Source organism: Lepisosteus oculatus, chromosome 17 (assembly GCF_040954835.1).
Source record: "Lepisosteus oculatus isolate fLepOcu1 chromosome 17, fLepOcu1.hap2, whole genome shotgun sequence".
Classification (NCBI taxonomy): domain Eukaryota; kingdom Metazoa; phylum Chordata; class Actinopteri; order Semionotiformes; family Lepisosteidae; genus Lepisosteus; species Lepisosteus oculatus.
The window spans coordinates 2,902,636-2,924,198 of NC_090712.1; the positions used below are offsets into that span (position 1 = coordinate 2,902,636).

General features: G+C 41.1%; 1 protein-coding gene across 1 annotated transcript in view; it reads left to right on the forward strand.

Annotated features, from left to right (window-relative positions):
* The first annotated feature begins 2,926 nt into the window (after nucleotides 1–2,926).
* The window catches only part of slc30a6 (solute carrier family 30 member 6), a 49,331-nt gene continuing 30,694 nt past the window's right edge, over nucleotides 2,927–21,563 (forward strand). The window contains exons 1-4 of the mRNA XM_006638412.3: nucleotides 2,927–3,249; nucleotides 4,755–4,801; nucleotides 6,190–6,276; nucleotides 9,790–9,874. Of these exons, the coding sequence (XP_006638475.1) occupies nucleotides 3,066–3,249; nucleotides 4,755–4,801; nucleotides 6,190–6,276; nucleotides 9,790–9,874 (403 nt within the window). The 5' untranslated portion in view covers nucleotides 2,927–3,065. The remainder of the gene's footprint in view (nucleotides 3,250–4,754; nucleotides 4,802–6,189; nucleotides 6,277–9,789; nucleotides 9,875–21,563) is intronic.

The window sequence follows — 21,563 nt, forward strand, 5'->3', positions numbered from 1 at the left end:
GGGGGCCTGGTTTGGGTCACAGTATGCTACAGACATAACCCAGGGTCGAAGTGAACAGAAGTCGTCCTGTACTTCAAACAAGCACCCTTTCTGCTCGGGACACTAGACGGCCCATAGTGTCACCTTTATTAACTTAATTTAATTGCCCTTGATAGCACCAGCAGTTTGATAAAGAATTGATAAGGAATTATGTACAGTTTACTAGCGCTCAGCCTCAATAAACAAGATAATCACAAGTTAATTATTTAATTAATTGTTATGAACTGCAAAGTCTATTTGAAGGTGGCATGGTGGCGCAGTGTTTAACAATGTTGCTTCACAGCACTGGGGCCCTGGGTTCAATTCCTGCTATCAGCATGGAGTGACAGAGAGAAAAGTCACTCCCTTGGATAAGGTGTTGGATGTTATTAACGTCAAAGAGCCAGGTAAGGGCTAAGACGGCAGTAAGTTAGTCTATAAAAACAAACTAGGCGTTTCAGGTTATTGCAGGGCACAATAATGTTCGTCACAGCACAACCTGTCATGTAAATACTGTATATCTAAGAGGGGGTACATCGTTTGGTTATATCAACAAATATGACAAGACCGCATCATTTTGAAATGAACACAGGTTCTTCAAGCAGTGTGTGCTTATAACTTACAGTAGTTACTCCATCCAGATGTTACACACCTAAAATTCCAGTCTCTTATTAGTAATATTTTGCTAGTGAAATACCACATCTCAGTTTAACTGGTGTGCATTCGACTTAGTGCCTAAGACAGTCAGACTGCCAATTTATCATAGCCTGAACCTGCCTGTTTAAGGACCTTTCATTATTAGAACAGTAGATGCAATAGATGTCTTCCCTGTACTTGCGTGTGTTTCCTCCCACAGTCCAAAGACATTCTAGAAGGTCAACTGACTTCTGGGGAAAGTGTGTGGGTTTGTGTCCGTCTGCCCTGCAATGGACTGATGTCCTGTCCAGGGCCTAATCCACCTTGCACCCATTGCTTGCTGGGATAGGCTCCAGCTCCCCTGAGACCCTGTATAGGATAAAATGGTGAGAAAATGGATGAAGGGATGTGTATTTTATACAGTGTGAAACAGACCTTTTTCACACAACAGCTGTGCCACGCTTTAGGTCAAAATGGTGGTTGTCAGAGAAAAGTGCCTAAAATACTTTGGCTACAAGGCACCTAACGATTTGTAACACAGCACTTGCACTCCTTATAATGCTTCTTCCTTAACCTAACTTCTTACATACAGTACTCATGGAACACTGTGTGCTAAAAGTCAAATTCAGCAGTTCCTTTAAAAAAATGAGGACCATGTCTACAGTAACCAGTTAACCAGCAGATAAATAACCTTTGACTTGTTACAGATAAACATCTCTACATAAAGTAGTAAACAAGTGGGTGTGTTCTCCTAGCACAGATATCAACCTTTCATCTCTTATTGACTTAGCTGTTTCAGCATGATAGTGCATTGTTATACAATATGCAATCACAGGCGTTTTTTAGACATTTGTTTAGACAGTGCTTTGAAGTGTGCTGTCCGAGAAAGGTGCTATATAAAATGAAGTTTGATTGACTGAAAGTGAACCGAAAGCACCACAAAAACTAAACTATAGGTGATCAGTTAAAGTCCAGAAAGGACCTGCTAACTAAAGGACCTCAGAAGAGACCTATTGCCTCCATTCTTGGGTTTTGTTAGCTCCTTGACATTAAGGTATGTTTACGAAATTCCATAGGCTGATAGTATCACAGAAAGTTGCGTTTCAGGAATTTATACTGGTCAAATCACCTACCTGGGTTAAAGGTTAAAGCTTGCACCACCACATTGACATCGTTTTGCAAAGTCATCCTGCTAATACAGACATTTTTGTTCCACAGTGCTGACTTGCTCCACATCATAATCCCAGGTAAAACTGGCAGACATTTAATGGCACAGATCTGCCTAGAGACGAAGTAGTTATATAGCAAAGATTTTTTTTTTTATTTCAGTAGAGGTCTGCAAAACAAAAATAAGAGGAGAATGATGTGCACTGTTGCAAAAAGTTTTGAAAGTGGCTCTGTTCACCGTTGTATAAGCAAGTGCAGGGGTAGCTAGCCTGGTATGTACGACTGCCCCTTGTCCTGCGGAACACATGGCTGATGTTTTGTGACACGCCTCTTCGCCAAGCTGTTTAATGTTCATGTAGAGGCAGGGTTCCTTCCAGTGGTCAAATTGTCTATCGCAAACATTTACTGATTCACACCTGACTACCCCATCCGTTCTCGTTTGGATCTAAAGAGGTAATTTAATCCTGAGCTGTTTCTTAGATCACTGATTTCTGTGAGGGTCAGACGACATTAAAGTAGCATAAATACTTACTGCTATTAGATTCAAGTTTGCACAGAAGACAATTTAAAGGGCCACCAAAATTATTCTCTAATTTTAAAGGATTGTATCATGCAGACATTTTAAAATTCTTCTGTACTGGCCAGAGGGGATTATAAGGGCATTGAATTAAATAAAAAATGTGAAATCTGAAAGGTACTAAAAAAGCATGATAGTGGGTGTCTGGAACATGCTGCCAAGAACATTTTTGCAACACGTGTTTGTACAAAAGGTCATGACCGCAATACTCGCTTGTTCTTGTGGAGATAATACACGCTCGTCTTTACACCTCGAAAATCTCGGTTCACAATCTCAGGCATCATTCACAGAAAGCCTTGCCGATTGACACCAAAACTCTCGCAACTGTACATTTACCAAGGAAGAAGTAATAGGTTTATTCCATGCTGAAAAGAGAAGAAATAAAACACAACATTTCGGCCGTGGAGCTTTCTTCAGGTGTGAAGGCAAAATGTCTTCACCTGAAGAAGACTCCACGGCCGAAACGTTGTGTTTCTTTCCTCTCTTTTCAGCATGGAATAAACCTATTACTTCTTCCTTTGCAGCCTACGCATGCTGCCGCAGCTACCCACCTGAACTACTGTACATTTACTGCTTCGCGTTTTCTCCGCCCATCAAGGCCGTTGCTGCTTTTTGTCCCTCTGTGCTGCCCGTCGCCGGCAGAGTGTTGTTGCTGGAGGAATCCAAGATGGCGATGGACAGTATGTCCACGTCCTCAGTGGGGCTCCCCTACCAAAATTCTGGGGATTACTACCCCAGAAAGCTCGGGCCTAAACCTGACGTGGTACCTTCCGGAGTGACGGAGAGAAAAATCACTCCTTTGGATAAGCCTGATATGGTGGTGTTGGATGTTATAAACATCAAAGAGCCAGGTAAGGGCTAAGACGGCAGTAAGTTAGTCTATAAAAACAAACTAGGTGTTTCAGGTTATCGCAGGGCACAATAATGTTCGTCACAGCAAACTCTGTAATGTAAATATATCTAAGAGGGGGTACAGGGTTTGGTTATATCAACAAATATGACAGGACCGCATCATTTTGAAATGAACACAGGTTCTTCAGGCAGTTTTTGCTTATAACTTAGTTACTCCATCCAAATGTTACACACCTTATATGCCATATTCTTATTAATAATGTTTTGCCAGCAAAAAAAAAAAACACATCTCCGTTTAACTGGCGTGCATTCGGCTTAGTGCGTAAGACTGTCAGTTTATCATAGACTGAACCTGCCTGTTTAAGGACTCTGCATTATAAAAACGGTAGATGCGTGCAGTCAGTTGTCAGCGAGAATGTACTAGTATTAGATTGCAGTCGAGCTGTCAGACGATTACAAAAACAAATCCTGCTTCCCGCAAAAACAAATTTCTGCTGTCACTCGGTCTAGGAAAATATCGTGTCCGTGCTCCTCTATAACATGTCATTACGCTGCAACGTCACTGTGGGAAATTTCATTACCAGTTAGGAGACCCCGCCCACATAGTGCAGGTTTAAAGCAGCTGCAGGGAAACACCATCTCAACGTGTTGAACACTGTGAAAATGATCAGTATGATGGAATTCGGCACGTCTCTATACGTATGTCACTCGAGTTTATTAGCAATAGGAAAGGAAATGTTAGGATTTGCAGTTAAAAGTGTTGAATTTCAATTAAGGGATGTTAGTCAGACTTTTATTTTATTTACAGTATTATGTACAATTCTGCTCGTCATGTTCTAAGCAAAGATAGTTACTCTAGAAGCAGGCTAGAGAAGATAAATTTGGGCTTAACGGAATGTCCTACACTGATAAACTGATGACATTGAATACTTTTAGTGTTGAACAGAGAAAACTACACGTGGATCTCATCCATGTATTCAGAATCTCCAAATACATTGACAAAGTCTACCCAGAGGATCAGTTCAATCAAGGTTAATCAATAGTGAAACGCACATCAGAGGAAACCAGTCAGAACAGTTTAAATGGAGAACAGGAGTCTCTAATTGGGACAACATTTTCTGAAAGTGTGGAACAAGATCTTCACCCACATTGTCGAAGCAAACAGCAGTCTTATTTTGAGAAATAGCGGAATGAGATCCTTTGATCTTTGGCTGTTGACAAAATGTCTGTTTTGCGTTTTATTTCTCTGTAGCCTAATGTAATGACTTTGTTGCCTGAGGCCAGTGATGTTCTCAGAATCTAGTAATTCTGACTTGCACAACCCATCTCCTGTGACTTTTATCTCAGTTGTGTGTCCCAGTCTTGTGTGTTGTGGTTGTGGTTTGCAAGTCTGAGCTGATGGTGTTTTAGAGCCCCACACAGCTGGTGAAAGTAGACTGTTCCTCTTCCCCTTTCCACCAAGATAACGTCTCTTTCCTCATTCCTTTCCTGCTCTGCTCTGAAGATATTCCACTACACCGGAAGAAGCAGGAGACGGACACCTATGTGTTGGTAAGTTGTTATTTACAACACTGAGCACCTACAGTGGCATCAACATATAGACTCCAGATCCTCATCAAAATATTTAACTTAACCCTTAACTTAACCCTTAAATTGTGGTCTACTCCAATCATTTTCTGCTAGCGTACAAAACCTAAATGTTTAAAATTCAGGTAAGTATGGAGAAAATTAAAAAACAGCCAGGTACTTTATCTGTCTTGAATAGGAGTGGCAAAAATCCCTGCTCAATAACAAGACATTTCAACCACAACTGAGGAGTGAAATATTTGGCACTAATTCTTGCAGAATTGGCAAATATTCCTCCCTTAGTTTTTTTGCAGGTGCTATGCCACGTTATTTAGGTCCATTGCAGAATGTAAAACTAGCATGTTTTGTGGAAAATAAATATTTTAAAGACAATGAAATGTTGGCCTTTGTAGTGTGTTTAGCGAAACACAATTAACATGCTTGTAGTGAAACATTAAAATTTACAGTGCTGCTGCACCACTGCAAAGCCTGTTTTGGTTTGTTCAATGAAGATTGTGGATAATGCCAAAATAAAGTACTGTAGATGATTATGGACATATACTGCTGAATATATATACAGTATGATACAGTAGGAATGTTATCCCTTTTCACCATGAGGTGGCACTACTATGTAAGGTGTCGGCCCTTACTTTGAGAATTACTGTCCTGCAGAAATGCTGTACGCCTATTTGTTTGCAGTGCAGATTTATAAAAAAAAGCGAAGACATCATGTTTTCCTGTTTTGACAAACATATCCTCACCTTCGGTACAAATCTGCCAAGAACGATTACATTAGGAGCACTCTTATTAGATAAGACTAATGCAACAGCTTTGAAGTAACCTCAAGTCATGTTGGCTTTCTATATAAAACGTCTTCATTTTCACTGATAATAGCTAGCAGGTAATTTGAATAGGTATGAAGCCTACGTGAAAGTGTGTCTCAACACCTGGCGTTTTCAGTTACAATAAGTAATATTATGTAAAACGTTTGAATATTCATGTAAAAAATCTTAAGTTTCAAAAGAAACACTAATCTGATTACTTTGATTTCCTACATTTTATAACCGTAAAACTTTAATTAAAATAGATTGATGTTGATAGGGATAACAGGATGCTAACTGAAAAAAATCAATGTGTTTTTTTTTTTTACTTTTGTAGGGCTAACTTTCAGTTAGACAGTGGAATTGTCTTGTGTAGCACCCCTTTGAAGTGGGTCTGGACTGTAGAAGCCAAATATTCATACAGCAGAAAAGAAAGTGCAAAAGCTTTGGCGATCATAACCACAGTGTGCTTCACAGTTTCTGAATTATATGAAGCCTTTTGAGGCAGGTGATATACTGGTTTTAATAACAAAATTGTAATTGTTTTCCCAGGGAACCATCCATCCTTTTCGTAAATCACAGAGATCATTCTTTGGGAAGTTTTATCAAGAATTCTGCTTGGTTGCTGGGGACAGAAGAGTAAGTATGTTTTTCATTTATTTTTTAGAATATCTTTGTAACCTGCTTAGAGCAATAAAAATATACTACACTACCTGCTTACAATAAACACAATATGACAAGAATAACAGCTGCAATAGAAACCTTATTATGGGCAGCATGATTTTTTATTACTGTAACATGAAGATCTTTAAATCTGTGACAAAGTTAGTAGCATATTAATTTGCTTTTTAACAGGGTATTGATCAACGTAATGTAACATTATTCCATATTTCCCATTAATGTATGCATAATTAATTCCTCTTTCCTTAGCTTGTTGCTTCCTGATGGTGAATGTAATTTCTGTGCAGTATTATGGTCATCTTTTAAACCAGTCAAATATCACATTTTAAGATGTTCGCATAATCCAATTTATTTGGAAAGATTTGAAATGGTATTAATCTGTCATAATACAATGCCATGCACACCATTCTTAATCTCTCCTTTCTGAAAGGTTTCCTGTAAGCCTTGTTTACTGTAGAGTATCCCTTAAAAGCAATAATATGTAGAAAGGCATTGGAGATGTAAGATATGGAAAAATATAGGTATGGCACTTCATACAATCCATTTAGCACAGCAAGAGGACATTTACAACAAGATTAGAATGCATTGATTAAAGGAACAAAACAAATGTAAGGATTAGATTAAATAATATGAAAACTCGAATTACATTTCTGTAGACAAGTTGCTATAGAAGAGGCAAATGTGTCTGAAGATTTGCTGGATTAAAGGTTTTATGTATACCTATAAATAGGGCCTGAATTCATAAATACGTGATAAGTGGTGTTTAAAGTCACTAGCAGAAACCCACATTTTAGGACTCCGCTCATGCTGAGCTGCTTGCTGGGAGCCCTGGAACGTCTCCAGGTTGCGTTTGCCTCATCCAACATGAATAGCCAACCTTCCTAGAACCCAGTCGCACTGCATTAGCTATCTGTGAGCGCTGGTCTAGGAGAATGTGGAGTCCACTGTCCAAAGTGGCAGATTTAGAAGAGGGGAATTCATTTTAAGTGCTGAACAGGCTTCTGCACTTGCAGGGAGTTAAAGGGAAATCCGATTGGGGTGACCTCTTTCGTTGGGCACTTCGACCTGGTGTCCTCTTATTGACTGAGTGCCAGGTGGAGTGTGCAGAAGGTGAGCTTTGTTCAGCAGGGCTCAACATCTCTGCAGCTCCCACTAATGTCCTCCAGGAGCAAGAGGAGCTAGCCATGAAGATCCGATTCAAATATGTGAAAAGGAAATTCTGGTCATGAAGAATTGCCTTAGTTCGTTAAGTGTTCACAGACAGTGCAATGCAATGAAGAGGATTCCTCTTTTACGATTATGAACTGCAAGACATGTTCACAGCCTTTACCCTCAATGCAGATTCAGAGGTTGAAAGGGGGTGATTTCAGTTTACTGTTAATACACGGTCTTCTAATGAGTGCAGCCATCCAGAGATTTTGCTGATAACGCAGCAACCCTTTTTTAAGAGCATTTACCGTACTTGATACTAGCAATACTGATGCATTGCAGCACAGTGACCTTTTGGTAAGAATATGTTGGGTTCAATCCCCTACTTAGGAATTATCTGGATGCGATCCATCTGTCAGAAACTTAGCACAGTATGTGATGCTGCTCAGCTATTGGAGAAGCCTGTGTCACTGTGCTCACATCGAGTATAATGAAGTGAAAGATACAGCAGCTATTGACAGAGACCAGCAGGGACTCCCATCATGATGTTCTCGCTGACCTAGAATTAAAACCAATGAGAGTGATTTTTCCTCTTGGCTGTAATTTTATTGGCAGCCTTAATTGCTCATTGCAGAGAAAAGTCCAAAACTAGCTGTAATCCAGAAGGCAAGGAAAAAAAACAAAGCAACAGCAGCGACGAAAAAATGGTTTGCCTTACAACTCTGTGAATGTAGCATGTTCACATGCAGCTGCTTACTTTTTTTTCCCTTCGTTTTACACGGACAGCAATTCCATGGAGAAGTGTTTAATACTGCACTATATTCAAGTAGTAAGGTGCAGCTACTAGCTCTACTGCCTCACTGGTTTTGGATTCAGTTCTGGCCTGGGATGCATTCCGATTGGAGCTTGCTCTCCACTCCACTTCTCTGTGTTAATTTGTGCTCTGCTTCCTTCCCACGATCCTATCGAAATGAAAACTGGTGTTCCTGAACATGCATGCATGAGTGAATGAACATGTGTGTATCTTACAGTGGGTCAAGAAAACTGGTGTCTCTAAACATGCATGTGTGAGTGAATGAATGTGTGTGTATCTTACAGTGGGTCAAGAAAACTGGTGTCTCTAAACATGCATGTGTGAGTGAATGAACATGTGTGTATCTTACAGTGGGTCAAGAAAACTGGTGTCTCTAAACATGCATGTGTGAGTGAATGAACGTGTGTGTATCTTACAGTGGGTCAAGAAAACTGGTGTCTCTAAACATGCATGCGTGAGTGAATGAACATGTGTGTGTCTTACAATGGACTGGCGTCCCATCTCGAGTGTCATCCCACTGCACCCAATGCCTTCTAGGGTGGACTCAGGCTTCCTGGGACTTTTTAAGGGTAAAGCATTTACTGTGAAAATGGATGTCTGGATTTCAGTACTAATACATTCATTCAGTACCAGTTCTTGTGCTTACATCTGTTGTTTTCTAGTAGTAAAGTATAAGGTTGTAACGCTGTCGATGTGCATCTGCTGTTTGCTGACCGTACTCTCTCACACTGCTTTTGCTCCCTTGTCTCCTGTGGATGTAATCTGCAGGAGTTGATTGACACCTGGAATGTAAACAAGCCACCGTATTAACAAGGTCACAGCGTGCTGCCGATGCGTTCTTGCTCCGTTTTGGCCCTTTTCCCCTCTGTCTAGTGCGAAACAGCATTTAAGCACTATGGAAGCAAACTGCAAGGCATGAACATTGCTGGAGGCCCACATATTTCATTTCCCATCGCTGTACAGGCTCTGATCTTGTCACCGGTTATCACAGCTTCTGTCATAATACTGCTTACCGCCTGTAATTGTGTGTTTCACAGTGGTTTAAAGATCTTGATTGCCTTCAATTTGAAGTGACAGGTCAAATACTAGTTTTCAGGCTTCTGTGTATCTGCTTCATGAGTTACAGCAAAGGTGTATTTTCCCCTGATGGAGAAAATAGTCAGGAAGGAAGTGAATGTGTATTATGTAGACATATGTGTCACTCATCAATTATTAGCAAGTGATTATTTTTGGAGCTACTGCTGCACATTTTGTGAAGGAAGTCAACAGTGCTGTGTGATTGGCACCCATCGTTTTTTTATAACATGCAAGAATTGTTGATGGGCTTCATGAACCCAGTATGTGGTGTTCAATATCTGTTTGAAAAAGGATTATTTTAAATATATGAACATCTTTCTACGTACAACTATGGATTTTTTTCCAACACAAGATATGCACTGCCTGAATGATGATTAAAGACTGTGAGAAATCTGTTGTGTAGTTGACTTGTGTATTTCTTTTGTTTTCAGTCATGGAAGATCTTGATGTTTTGCTTTTTTAACTTAATCTGCACTGGATGTCTCCTGATGTGGTGTAGTTCTACCAATAGCATGGGTAAGTGACTATTGAGCTATAGTATTCTAGGACATATATCTTAATGCTTTTATTTAGCTGTATTATTCTGTATATTTTCCCCACAGCTTTATGAATGTTTGCTAAAATAAAATTATTGGCTTTCAGCATTTATATATGTTTAGCAGATGGCCTAATGCAGGGTATGTTGCAGTTACATCCACTTAATAAGCAGATTAATGAAACAGTTATTAAAATAATGCAAAGAAAAGAAATCACAAAGTTTCGTTATAACTGCCTATCAGTAATACTGTGCAGAGGCTTCCAGAGAGGCCCCCCAACACCCAAGAGAACTCACCCAAGCATAAGCTGAGTTCTCCTGAATCCAGGTGTTGCAGGTTCGAGCCTGGGCCGAGTCACTATGAGTGAGGTTCCCCGAGCAGCTGCACACAGCTGGCTGAGCAGCAAAGGGAGGCTGGGGAGAGTCGGCCAGGGTTCCCTTGGCTCTGGATGCTGGACTCCAGGCACGCGGAGCTGTCGGTGAGCGTTGCCTGGGACATGTTAAAGATGAGCGGCTCAGGGGAGTCCGTCCGCACTTCCCCATTCTCCCCTGTGTGCGGCCGCGGGTTCGAGGCCTGCAGCCGGGACTCGTGTGGAATTGGCAATTCCAAAGTCGGGTGGGTATAGCAAAAAAAAAAGCTGATTATAAATGTGAAAAAAGATATAGATAATAGATTAATATTGTAACAGAGCTGATCATTAAAGAGATAAAATGCAGGCACCTGGCAGTGATGTACTTACAATGGAAGTCTATAGAAGGAGTAATAGGACATCATTACATTATAGGTACTTTCTACTCCCACTGTATATGCAGATATACTGTAGTGTATTCAGTATAAATAGGATACAGAGTGTATTGGGCATTGATTACAAGCAGTGCATCAGATTAGGGGAGCTGCAGTACACGGTGGCTTTGGTGTACTCCTTAGCAAGCGATGGCTGAAAAAGGGAATTGCAGTAGTGGCTAAGCAGGTGTAGAAATAGGTGAGTCTTTTTCATAGAGGGCAAAAATCTTGTACAGTATGTGTGCATTTAAAGGGGAGACTTTCAGCTACTTTTGTTGTTGGCAAATGTTTGAATTTTAATGTAGGCACAAAGCGTGGGGTTGTTTTGATAGATCAGCCATAAAACCCTTAAAACTCAAATTTTCTTTAAATCATTGCCCTTGAAAACTGATCACAAAGGGTATGCAGTGATATCTCTATGATTACCTTCCCCAGAAAATGCAAATAGCACTGTAAGCTGTTTTTTGTCATTGATGGGGAAAACAATGCCAAGCCTAGATGGATCAGAAGAAATTGTATGTGAGCACCCACTAGTGGTCAGGATGACAAAGAAAATCGAGAACACCGTACCAAAGTGATTCATAAAGAATTCGAATGTTCTATTTCAAAGAGTTGACATATTTTCTTTGAAGTTCAACAAAGCATGCAATAAAGGTCAAACATCTATGATGGTTTCCCAGGGGTACTTGTAGGAGCTGTAGTAGAATAACCTTTCCCACATTGTAATTCTGATAAGAAAATAATTGATAACATTAAAAGTGGCCCATGTGCTGCATTGCTCTTTTATCATGTTTTGTGTGACTGTGGTGTAGGTGTATACCTCTATTTTAAATCCTCATTCGTTCCTTTGACCTGTCTGGCTCAGTTGTTTCATAAATTGTGTCCAGGGACTTGAGGCTGGTTGTGATTGGAGGTTTCAAGCTGAAAGTCAAAGCAGGATGAAAGGAGTGAAGTCATAGGACATGCATCTGTTTGTGCATAAGCATTTTAGCAGGTTTATAAACATTGCATGTTTTTAAAAAGGACAGAATTAGCTTTGAGAGTTGACGTGACTGATATTGTACCTCAGGTGCTTGTGTTGCCTGAATCTAAAATAGATGAGTCTACAGGAACTTGTTTGTTATTGTCAGCGCCGTGAGATCAAATTTTGCATCGATAGGTTATATTAAGTTACAGGCAGATAAAAATGGGCACAGTTTAACCCAATATGAGGGTTTTTGTCAACATGTTCTCTAATTGAGATCAATGCGTATCTCAGTCCTTGTCCTTAAGCTTTCTCATAGCACACAAAAATGCAGCCAGTGGCTTGTCATCTTGCAGTGAAGAGTTGTTGATGCTTTTCTAACAGTTTTCTTGTTCTAGATTGCATGACCTACAATGTAAAGGCCAAACCTGTGAGAGCAGTTTGCTTAAATAGATTGTTGAGAAAGCTGGCCTGACCTTGATTTGCAGAAATTCCAATAATTAACTGTAGATAATGCTTGATTTATCTATTGTACATACATCCAGAGGGTATTCAGTGGAGGTGCTTTTTTCCTCAGTGAAGAATGAACTCTGCAGCCTGTAAGTGCCTGGTTCCTGTTCAAGCCCTGCAGCTTGACCACAGACTCCTATACCAGTGGTATAACGGAGGGACATTTAGCTATCAAAACATTGGTTAACATTGCGCGACATTGTCTCCTCAACAGGGTTTTTTGCCAACGCCGGTGAAAATTGAGTAACTTGGGTCTAGTCACTGACTAGATCGGTCATGTCCTGAGCGGTGTTATACCAAGCCAGGTAGAGTTGGGGCTGGGTGACGAGGTTGACTAGGGCTCGCTCAGCTCCCAGTAAAACAGACACACCTGGCAGGGATAGCAGTGAGGCATGCGCCTGTCCTCCAGTGGTTGCTGGACCTCCTGTACATGGCCACAGAGCTTGGAGCATGTCAGAAGAAGTGAACAGCATGATGGGTGGGGTGGCTGGAGGAGCCTCATTTTCACCTCGTCAGTGTAGGGGTCCTCGCTTGGGCTGAGCCGTAAGGACTCTTTGGGTGGTTTTATAATAAAAACAAATTGGGTGATTCGTAGATTTAAATCAAAAGCACCCACCTGAGTATTAGATCGTGACCAGTGCATGTTGTGGGTGGCAATAAAAGTCATTAGCTGCTGCCCTGCCCTGTACCTGTAATTACAAACTACATGCATGCATGCATGCATGCATCTGTTGTCGCAGTTTGCTGTCACAGAAATCTAATCAGAAATGCTTTACGCTCGTATTCATGTGCAACACTTGGCGGAAGGAGAGTTTGGTGAGCTCCTTCTGAGCCCAGCCCTGGTTCAGCACTGCTGGGGTAAAGAATAGATCGCTAATTATCCCTAGTCCCCTTGGTGTAATGGCAGAAATGGATGACATCACAGTCTGTGAGCTAGCAGCTAGGACTGTAATACAGTACTCTACAGAAGAAAACCAGCAGTTTGACTTCCCCACCTCTCAGAAGACTCATTTCTTCTAAGTCGTTGCAGATTTATAGTGGTCACTTGGGTTGAACAGCAATTATAAACCTGAAGAGAAAATGTAACTGTAAGGTTACTTTTTTCTCAAGCTCAAGCTTGTCTTGGTTGGCCAGCATTTTCTTGTTTAAAACCTTAACTCAGTATCACATTTTGAATATAAACAAATCCGTTTTTTTTAAAGTCAAGTTTATTGAGCTGCTGTGTAATACAGCTGGAAACATTCTTAAATGTAAATCTGTCTAAGTAGGCTTGGGTGCGTTTGTGTCCAAAAGTGTTGTCTAGGCGGTGTGTTCTGTTTTGGGCAGCTTGTGCCCACTATTCTGTTAAACACAGCCAATCTGCCTGATCAGGCTACATGATGGGAAAAGATAGGATGTTTTGAGCATCAGACACTGAAGTTGGCTTGTGTACTGCAGTTTTGTGTTTTGCTGCCCCAGGCTACTGATATATTGTACATTTAATGTACTGGAAAAGGCTTCTGTTTTGCCTTAATCTCTGCTAGTGCCCTTTACTTACAGGCAAACATCTGATTGCAATGTTGAGCTATCCAGATCAGAACATTAATGGAGTTCCCTCTAGGAGAGAGGAAAACATTCCATTGACGTGCTCTGCTTTACGCTATCAGGTGATCTCCAGAGCACTGCGAAAGGACATTTTGTTATGACTGGCTTCTGTGTGGCATATAGCCCCCATCCCTGCTCCTGTCTTTCCTTATACACGCTTTCATCTGATCGCACACAATGTGAGTTGCTACACAGAAATCACAGAGAGCTGAGAGTCAAAAAAAAAACCTGCTGTCTTGATTTTAGGTGTCATTTATTTACACAAACACTTTAATGAGCGCGCTTTGTTTTTAAAAACAAACAGACACCAAATCCTTACAGAACAACAACAACACCCCCAAACACTTGTCTCGTTAAACGTCTGCTCGTGTTTGTTTTGCGCCGAGCGGCAGGCGGCTGCACCGAGAGGCATTGTCTCAGTTCCAGCGTGTTCCAGTGTCGGCTCGATTCGTACAGCTGGGGGCAGCCAAGCGAAAGGAGGTCAAGTGCCTGCCCTCCGGGGGCAGCAGCATGACTCACAGCCTGAGCGCGGGCTTTAACCCTGCCTCTGCCCGGCCCCAGCTCCCCCAGCTCCTCCAGCTCCGGCCCCTGTGATCTTCGGGCTCTTGTCGCGCTGGTCAGCTTGGGGCTGAGGCCGAGGACTGGGCTGCTCATCTCTCAGTGTGCTCTCCCCGACGCCACTGGGGAATAACCTGGCCCGTGTTTCTGAGACAGCACCGGAGACGACTCCAAGGGCATGCGAGTGGTGGATTTGGTTTCTTAGAACAAAATGTAACGGTGGGTTCAGCCATCTCATTTGCTGAAATTCTGTGCTGTTTTCGAAAAAAGCTTCTCTACACGCTTGTGGACACGTGGTTCTTCCACAGCAGAATGCCACTTCTCTGTTGCTAAACCACGTGCTAGATTGGTCATAGAGTCCTCAAAGATCCTTCTACAACAGGGCTGTGATTGCCATTAAACTTTGTTCACCTGGATGGGCTGTTAAGACATTTAATTGCACTATACGCCCCTTACAGCACTGGCAAAATAATGGCTTCCACTTAAACACTGGAGCACTAAACATTATTTCCATCCTCTGAATTACTTCTGGCGAATGTGTATTGTTTTCACGCTTGATCAGTTTGAATACATTCCAAATCATGATTTGACTTGAGGCTGCAATCGGAGTTAGCATTTAGTAGGTATGGAGCTTCCCACTGAAAAAAGTTTCTGTTTCTATGTATCCACACATAGTCCTGCTGGAGACAATTAAGGAATGCAGAAACAGAAAAGCTGTAACTTTCCTGAACATGGAATGGACTGTTCAGGATGGATGGAGTTAACAAATGGATCGGTTTGCATTTCACCCATTGGTTAATTTGACCATCAGCATGAAAGGAGAAAAATCCTGCGTTAGAAGTCCCTTTTCACTTAAAATACATCCCCAGTGTGGGATACTGAAGTGGATCTTCAGTACAGTGTGTTCCATGAGGTTTACAGTATATATTCATTTCAGTGTAATTTTAATCTAGGATGCAGTCTTTAAGGATTCTCATGCAGCTGGCAACTGGGGTTTAGAGCAATATATATATTAATGAATATCCAGCCTGAAAAACTACTTTTATTAAAATTAACTTTTCTGACATTCTTTAAGAATGTGCTCTCTGGATACAAGCTGGAATGAGCATCCTGCACTGTACCATAAATAGAATAAATATAAAAAACAATCAATTCAGCATCTAAATGCACAAATATTTTTTTATGTTACAGGAATTGTGGCATTCCAGGCCTTTCACATTGTTGAAAGCCAGGTTAAATTTTGAGAACTCATAGCCACTGTAATTTGGGCACGTGTTAAATCTTCCCTGCCTGTCTTATGTGCAGTGGTTAATTTGGTTTTAATAAGAGCCAGGATTCTAGGAAAGCTTGGCACAAAACTTTGGAGGCTTGATTGTGCTAGACATTTGGTTGTTTGCTCACTCTGTTAATTCCTGTTTTGACCATAATACAGTACATTTTCTCTTTTGATGAGAACCATTTTATTTACGTTTCACAGTTATGTAAAAATCAGCGTTCATTGCCTTACCTGCCAGAAGCATCTGGCTGACCACCCATCCAGCTCTCAAGTCAAGGTCAAGCAGGGGTGTTCCCTTCTTAAACCTTTCTTAAAGACATCATTTCCGTTTAAAAGCAGTAAGACGGGCAGAAGGCTCTCGACACTGGGACTGGCGCTGGCAGTGGCGTCACAGGCCCGTTCTCCATCCCAGGACTGAGGTGCCTCATGGTCCCTTGTCGGACCCTGGCTCAACTGCACTGTGGTTTTCACAGCTGGGGTTCTGCCTCCGTCTGGATGTCGGTCCCTGGCAGTCTTGGCTCAGGGGTGCGTCTGTGTAGGCGGACAGGGGAGGTTGTTTTCAGTAATGAGCACATGAGGAGAGTGAAGCTGAGGGGCACTGGGATTTAACCAGCTGGAAAAGTGACCCCATCGCAGACTGAAACATCAATATGACTCTTGATTTAAGGTTCCTCTGGGAGGCGCCTTCTCTATTAATTGCTTTTGAGCTACTTAAAGTCTAAGGCTCACTCTTCCATCTGCAGAGTTAAATTACTTAACTGCTGATTTTTATTATTTCCCAAACGAGACTATTTGCCAGGCAGGCTTCCTTTTTTTTATTTTTGTGGATTTGAAGAGTCCTTCATTTTTGGGAGGGGGGTGGTAGTGAGTCTTTTGCCAGAAGCGCACAGCTTAGGACACAGTAGCTGTCAGTGGTATTTATTACTTTTGGGTATTTGTTATTTTTCTGGAAGGGGCATATGCCCACTTTCACTGATTTGTACAGCAGTGGTGTTGGACCACTGGGACCCTGACGTTTTAGTAACGTCAATGTGGAGAAAGTAGCCATAATCTTGCCTGAAAGGGGTCGGCCTTCGACTTGACATTATTAATGAAGGAAAACGCTAATCTGATTGGAACCAGCAGGTTGTGGGTATCTCTGTAATGTTCTGCCATCTGGATTGACAGTGAAATCAGCGTTTTCACTTAGCATGGTAAAAGTGGACGTTTTCTGCCACTTGCTGCTCTAAGCGCTTACTGCTCTGAAACGTCCCTTAATGGTCGTTTTTTGTAGTTGCGCTCAATTTAAATTAGCAAGTTGGTCATTGAAAACCATACAGCTTTCTTATTGTTGTAAAGTCATAATTGTCAATAATGAGAATAGTTGAAAAGCTCTTTAATACATAATATATCTTAATATAGTAAGTATATTAAGTATATATGCTAAGTATATTAATATATATCAAGTATATAAGTATATATAGTAATATATTTAATATGTATCAGCATGTGAGACCTGAATAAGGTGATGAGCATTTTTAATGCCAAGCACTTGAGGGAAACTATTAGAATATACAGTATGGTAAAAAGGGTCATTCTGTGACAGCCCAGGTCTCTTAAGAAACAGTCAACATACCAACATCCTACACCTGAATGAAACTGTCATGCATACTTTTTATGTAGACTATCAGATTTGATTGCATTAATTCCAGATTTGATTGTGATATTTAACTCGCTTCATCCCAGCATTTTATTCTCAATGTTTTGTCAGGTATTAGTTGCTTAATTGCATAGTTACAGTCAAAAGTAGAGGTTTGTGACTTTCCAAATCTCTGAATTCCTTACCTCGAATCTCCTGCCTTGTTTCCTGGTGGAGGATAAAGTTGTTTAGGAAGTAAGACTATGACCTGTAGTGGGCCTGCGATATTTTTGCGTATGAAATTTACCCACGCTATTGAGCTTTGTTAAAATCTCAGGTAGGGTCATGTTCAGTGTATCGTCCTTTTTTTGTCAAATGAGACAAATATGAATGAAGGGCGCAGTCAAAAAACTGACGACTAGCTTTGAAATTGAGAATGATTTAAGGAAAACAGATTTCAACATGATAAACTACAAAATCCGAAGATACTAGAGGCTACTTCTTCTGTTTGTATTTTAGATATGGGTCAATAGCAGCAGGTGCAGATCTTGTTGATTCAGGAAACAAACATACAGTATTACCTATATTTCAATAACGAGGCTTCCTTCTAACTCCTCTACCACATTATGTCATGTATTACCCTTAGATGCTCTCAGAGAGTCACCAGGTAAGAGCAAACAGATGGGACCAGTGGCTCTTGCTGAAAAGTCCCCATTTCGACATACTATCCTCTACAGAAGAGGAAGATTTTCAGGCCTCGTTCTAAAAGCGGGCAGGGACAGTCGGAGACCGTCTCTGCTGGAATATGAATCAGACTTCACGCCATAGCTGTGGGGACAAACTGCTAAACGCCGTGAAAAATTGCAGCAGGAGCTCGCAACCTCAGAGGCCGAAGTGACAGAAGCTGGTGCCGTGTTGTGACAGCCTGATCTGTCTGCCTGTCTGCAGAGGGGCTAATGTGGGAAGATCTCTCTGCAGCTACTGCAGACCCAGGCAGCTCACTTTACCAAACCTGAGCCCCAAGCCACTAATGTCAGCATGAGCCCTGGCCCTATTGACGCGGCGTTTCCTTTTAAAGTCTTATATTTCCCCCGCAAAGACCCTGCCAGGTGGTTTTCTGTAGTCGGGTCAATAAAGCTTTTAGTTTACATATTGAAGATTTCTGTTGGGTTTTTTTTAATCCGCCGCATTCGAGGACACCTGAGCCAGGGTAGTCGATATGTGTTTCATGAAGCAATGACAGCAGAATGCTGCAGTTTGCAAATCTGTTCCCTGAAATACGCAAACCGGCTTGAGGTTCTTGATCAGAAATCGAATTTTTCTTCACCGTTGCAATGGGTGCTGGGATGCCGTGGGTTTGGAGGAGGGAATGGGATATCTTGTGGATTTAATAGGGGGAGGACAGGCTCCCCTATCTTTGCTTATCCTCTGGTAACCAGCCTGCAGTTAATGCAAGTAATGGATACTTTCCCCAGGGCCGGAAATAAAATGGCAGGAATAAATTAAGAGAGTTGGAGTGGCTCAGTGTTTGTCTTGTATTCTGCAGACACCATTAAAAATTCAATTCGAAAGCTGGTTTCATTTACCTTGATTGTGCTTGTTTCTTTTATCTTGATTGATTTGTTCTGTAAACATACACAAGTGACCTTAATCTGCCTATAATATGCTACAAGGTTTTCAGTTTCTGGGGCTGGAGGGGTGGGTCTTCTGACTTTTTAAAGGAGATGTACTGTTGCCCTTTGTCTTCTGCTGACAGCAGTTGCAATGAGTCACTTTGCTGCGCTGCTGTATTGGATCTCCAAATTAGGCAGGAAATGTATCCTTCCTGGAGTCTGTTCTTTAATAAGAGTTTATTTTATAACCTTCTTAGCCTTGTCTGTTTAACTGTACAGAATGTGTAATGTGATATATCTGTGATTACAGATGTCGCTTCGCTGATTTGTAAAGGACAAAACAGTCTCTTTTTGCTTACATGTTTGAGACTGGAAAATTGCATTATACTTTTATTAACAGAAGCGAATCAGTTAGAGGACTAAAATGTTCACATTAAATTCACTTTGTAAGTGCAATATTATATTTAGCATTTAGATTTGTGATTTCATAAGTATTTACCCCTCTTTGCCAAAAATAAACAAAGATCCAAGCTAAAAAATGCAGTTTAAAAGTTAAATGCCTTGTGTTAGCTTATAGTCGTATTTTTTGTTCTTCCTTGAAAGCAAAAAAACTGAAGACAGTTAAGGCGTTTTTGCTAACAAGATGTGGAATCTGAAATATCGGGGAAAAAATATATCTAGATCTGTAGAAAACGGAGAGCAATAGTTTAGCACACATAAGGCTAATAAAAATGATTAATTGTAAGTTGTTTTTAGAATTGGCCATGTGCAGCATTGGACTTTAAGCAAAATAAAGCATTTAAATGAAATAAGCTCCTTAGGTTTGAGAAGAAGAGTTCAAGATTTTTTTCTGGCATGTGCAAGGGGAAAAATTATTAGAAAATAATGACATTTGTGATGGCAATAAATTGTATTTGTAGAACTAGATCATTGTTTTTTGTCTGAATTGGTTTAGAAAAGCCTTTTAAAGGTACGATATACTGTGACCCATCTCATGAAGTTTACACCCTTTTAGTGAGCAGGAGAATATGCTTCAAGCAGTAACCCTTTATTTATCCTAATCAACTGGATTGATTAAACTTGTCATAGCGGTGTGTGACAAAAAATCACTCTTGAATAATCCGTTTGTAATTCTTTTAATTCCTACAAATTGCATTTAGAGGCAAAACTGTATGAAAGACTATCAACATGTATTAGGTAGGTATCAAAGTAAGGGATCTTTCAGTGTTTCCTTCTGGTTTACTTTTAATGTATATGTCAATGTGACTCAGATCGCTAGGGTCTCAGCATATTACAACAGCTCATCACTTAGTTACTGTGCAGAGCTCCTGCCTTGACTTTGATAAAAGCATCTGTACAGGAGGGCAGGATGAGACAATGGCAGCTCAAGTCCTGGTTTAGTTTACTTGTAGACCACGTCTGGTGGACTGGCCACAGGACTCCACAGGCGTACCTGAAAAAGGTGGCTTTGCTTTTGATTGCTTAGGCTCTGACATCAGGCCCTGTGTTTGCTCTTTTAAACACTCACTCCTGGTGAGGGTCGGGGTGGTAAGAGGCTGAGCAGGGCAGACCAGACTCTCTTTCCCCAGCAACAGTCTCCAGCTCCTCCTGGGGTCTCCCAGGGGCTTCCGGGCCATCTGAGAGAGACAGTCCCTCCAGCATGTCCTGTGTCTGCCTCAGGCTCTCTTCGTAGTGGGCAGTGCCTCGTCATGGAGAATGTGCTTGTTTCTTGCAGGACTTTAGTGCTGAGTCAGATTAAATGCCATTGGGTGTTTTCATTTCTTAAACAAATAGGAAAATCATTACATGTTTAGTTTTCATTCAAAAGCAACCAGATGTTTTGAGTTCCTCGTATATGAGGATGTATGTTATTGGCATTTTACACAGACTAATGCTTTGCAAAAAGGCATCTGTATCTGGTTGAGACCGTAAAGAGGAAAGAATCTTATTGTGTTTTGCTATGGCTGCACCATTGGATTCCTCCTGGCAGGGTAGGAGGATTGGTTGGTCAATAGTCTCAGTAGTCGACTCTCAGACGAGACCACTTAGCGCTGAGTTGAAGGTCAGTGCCAGTGATACCAGGAGGTATTCCAAGGTCTGCCTCACTACATATCCAAGTTACAGGACATTTTTGGGCACCTTTTCTTGCTAGTAAGGAGTAGCAGTCAACAGCAGTAATTAGCCCAGAGCTTCCCTTAATATGAACAAAACCAGGAGAATGCAATCTCTTGGTCACAGAAGTGGATCACCTGGCTCTGATGTGACACAGCAGCATGTCGTAATCACTTTGAGCAAGTTACAGGTGAATGTGAAGGTTATCGCATATGGCGTTCAAAGCTGAAGAAGTCATACATAATATTCTGCTTTGGATGTTTAAATTATACATGTTCCTACAGTTCATAAAACCTGTACTTACATGTTGTCACAGGCTTTTTATTTCTCATGATAATGTGTAAGGCAGGATTTCTCAGCCCCAGTCCTGGGGAGCACTGTGCTTGCTGGTTTTTGTGCAAACTGAGCTTCCAGTCTTGAGTGCTAATTGACTATTTTAATTGATTTAAATTTGGTTTAGACCTCTGGTTAACTTGTTAAACACTCACTCCTGTGATTTCCAGAATGCCATACCTCACAGCTTTAACATACTGAATTTTGAGTCTGAATCTTCTCAACCTGCTTGCTGTTATTTCTCTTAAAAAGATGTGATCGATGCATGATCAGAGGTACTGAGTGGGGAATGACCCTGTATCAGCCACACCCATTATG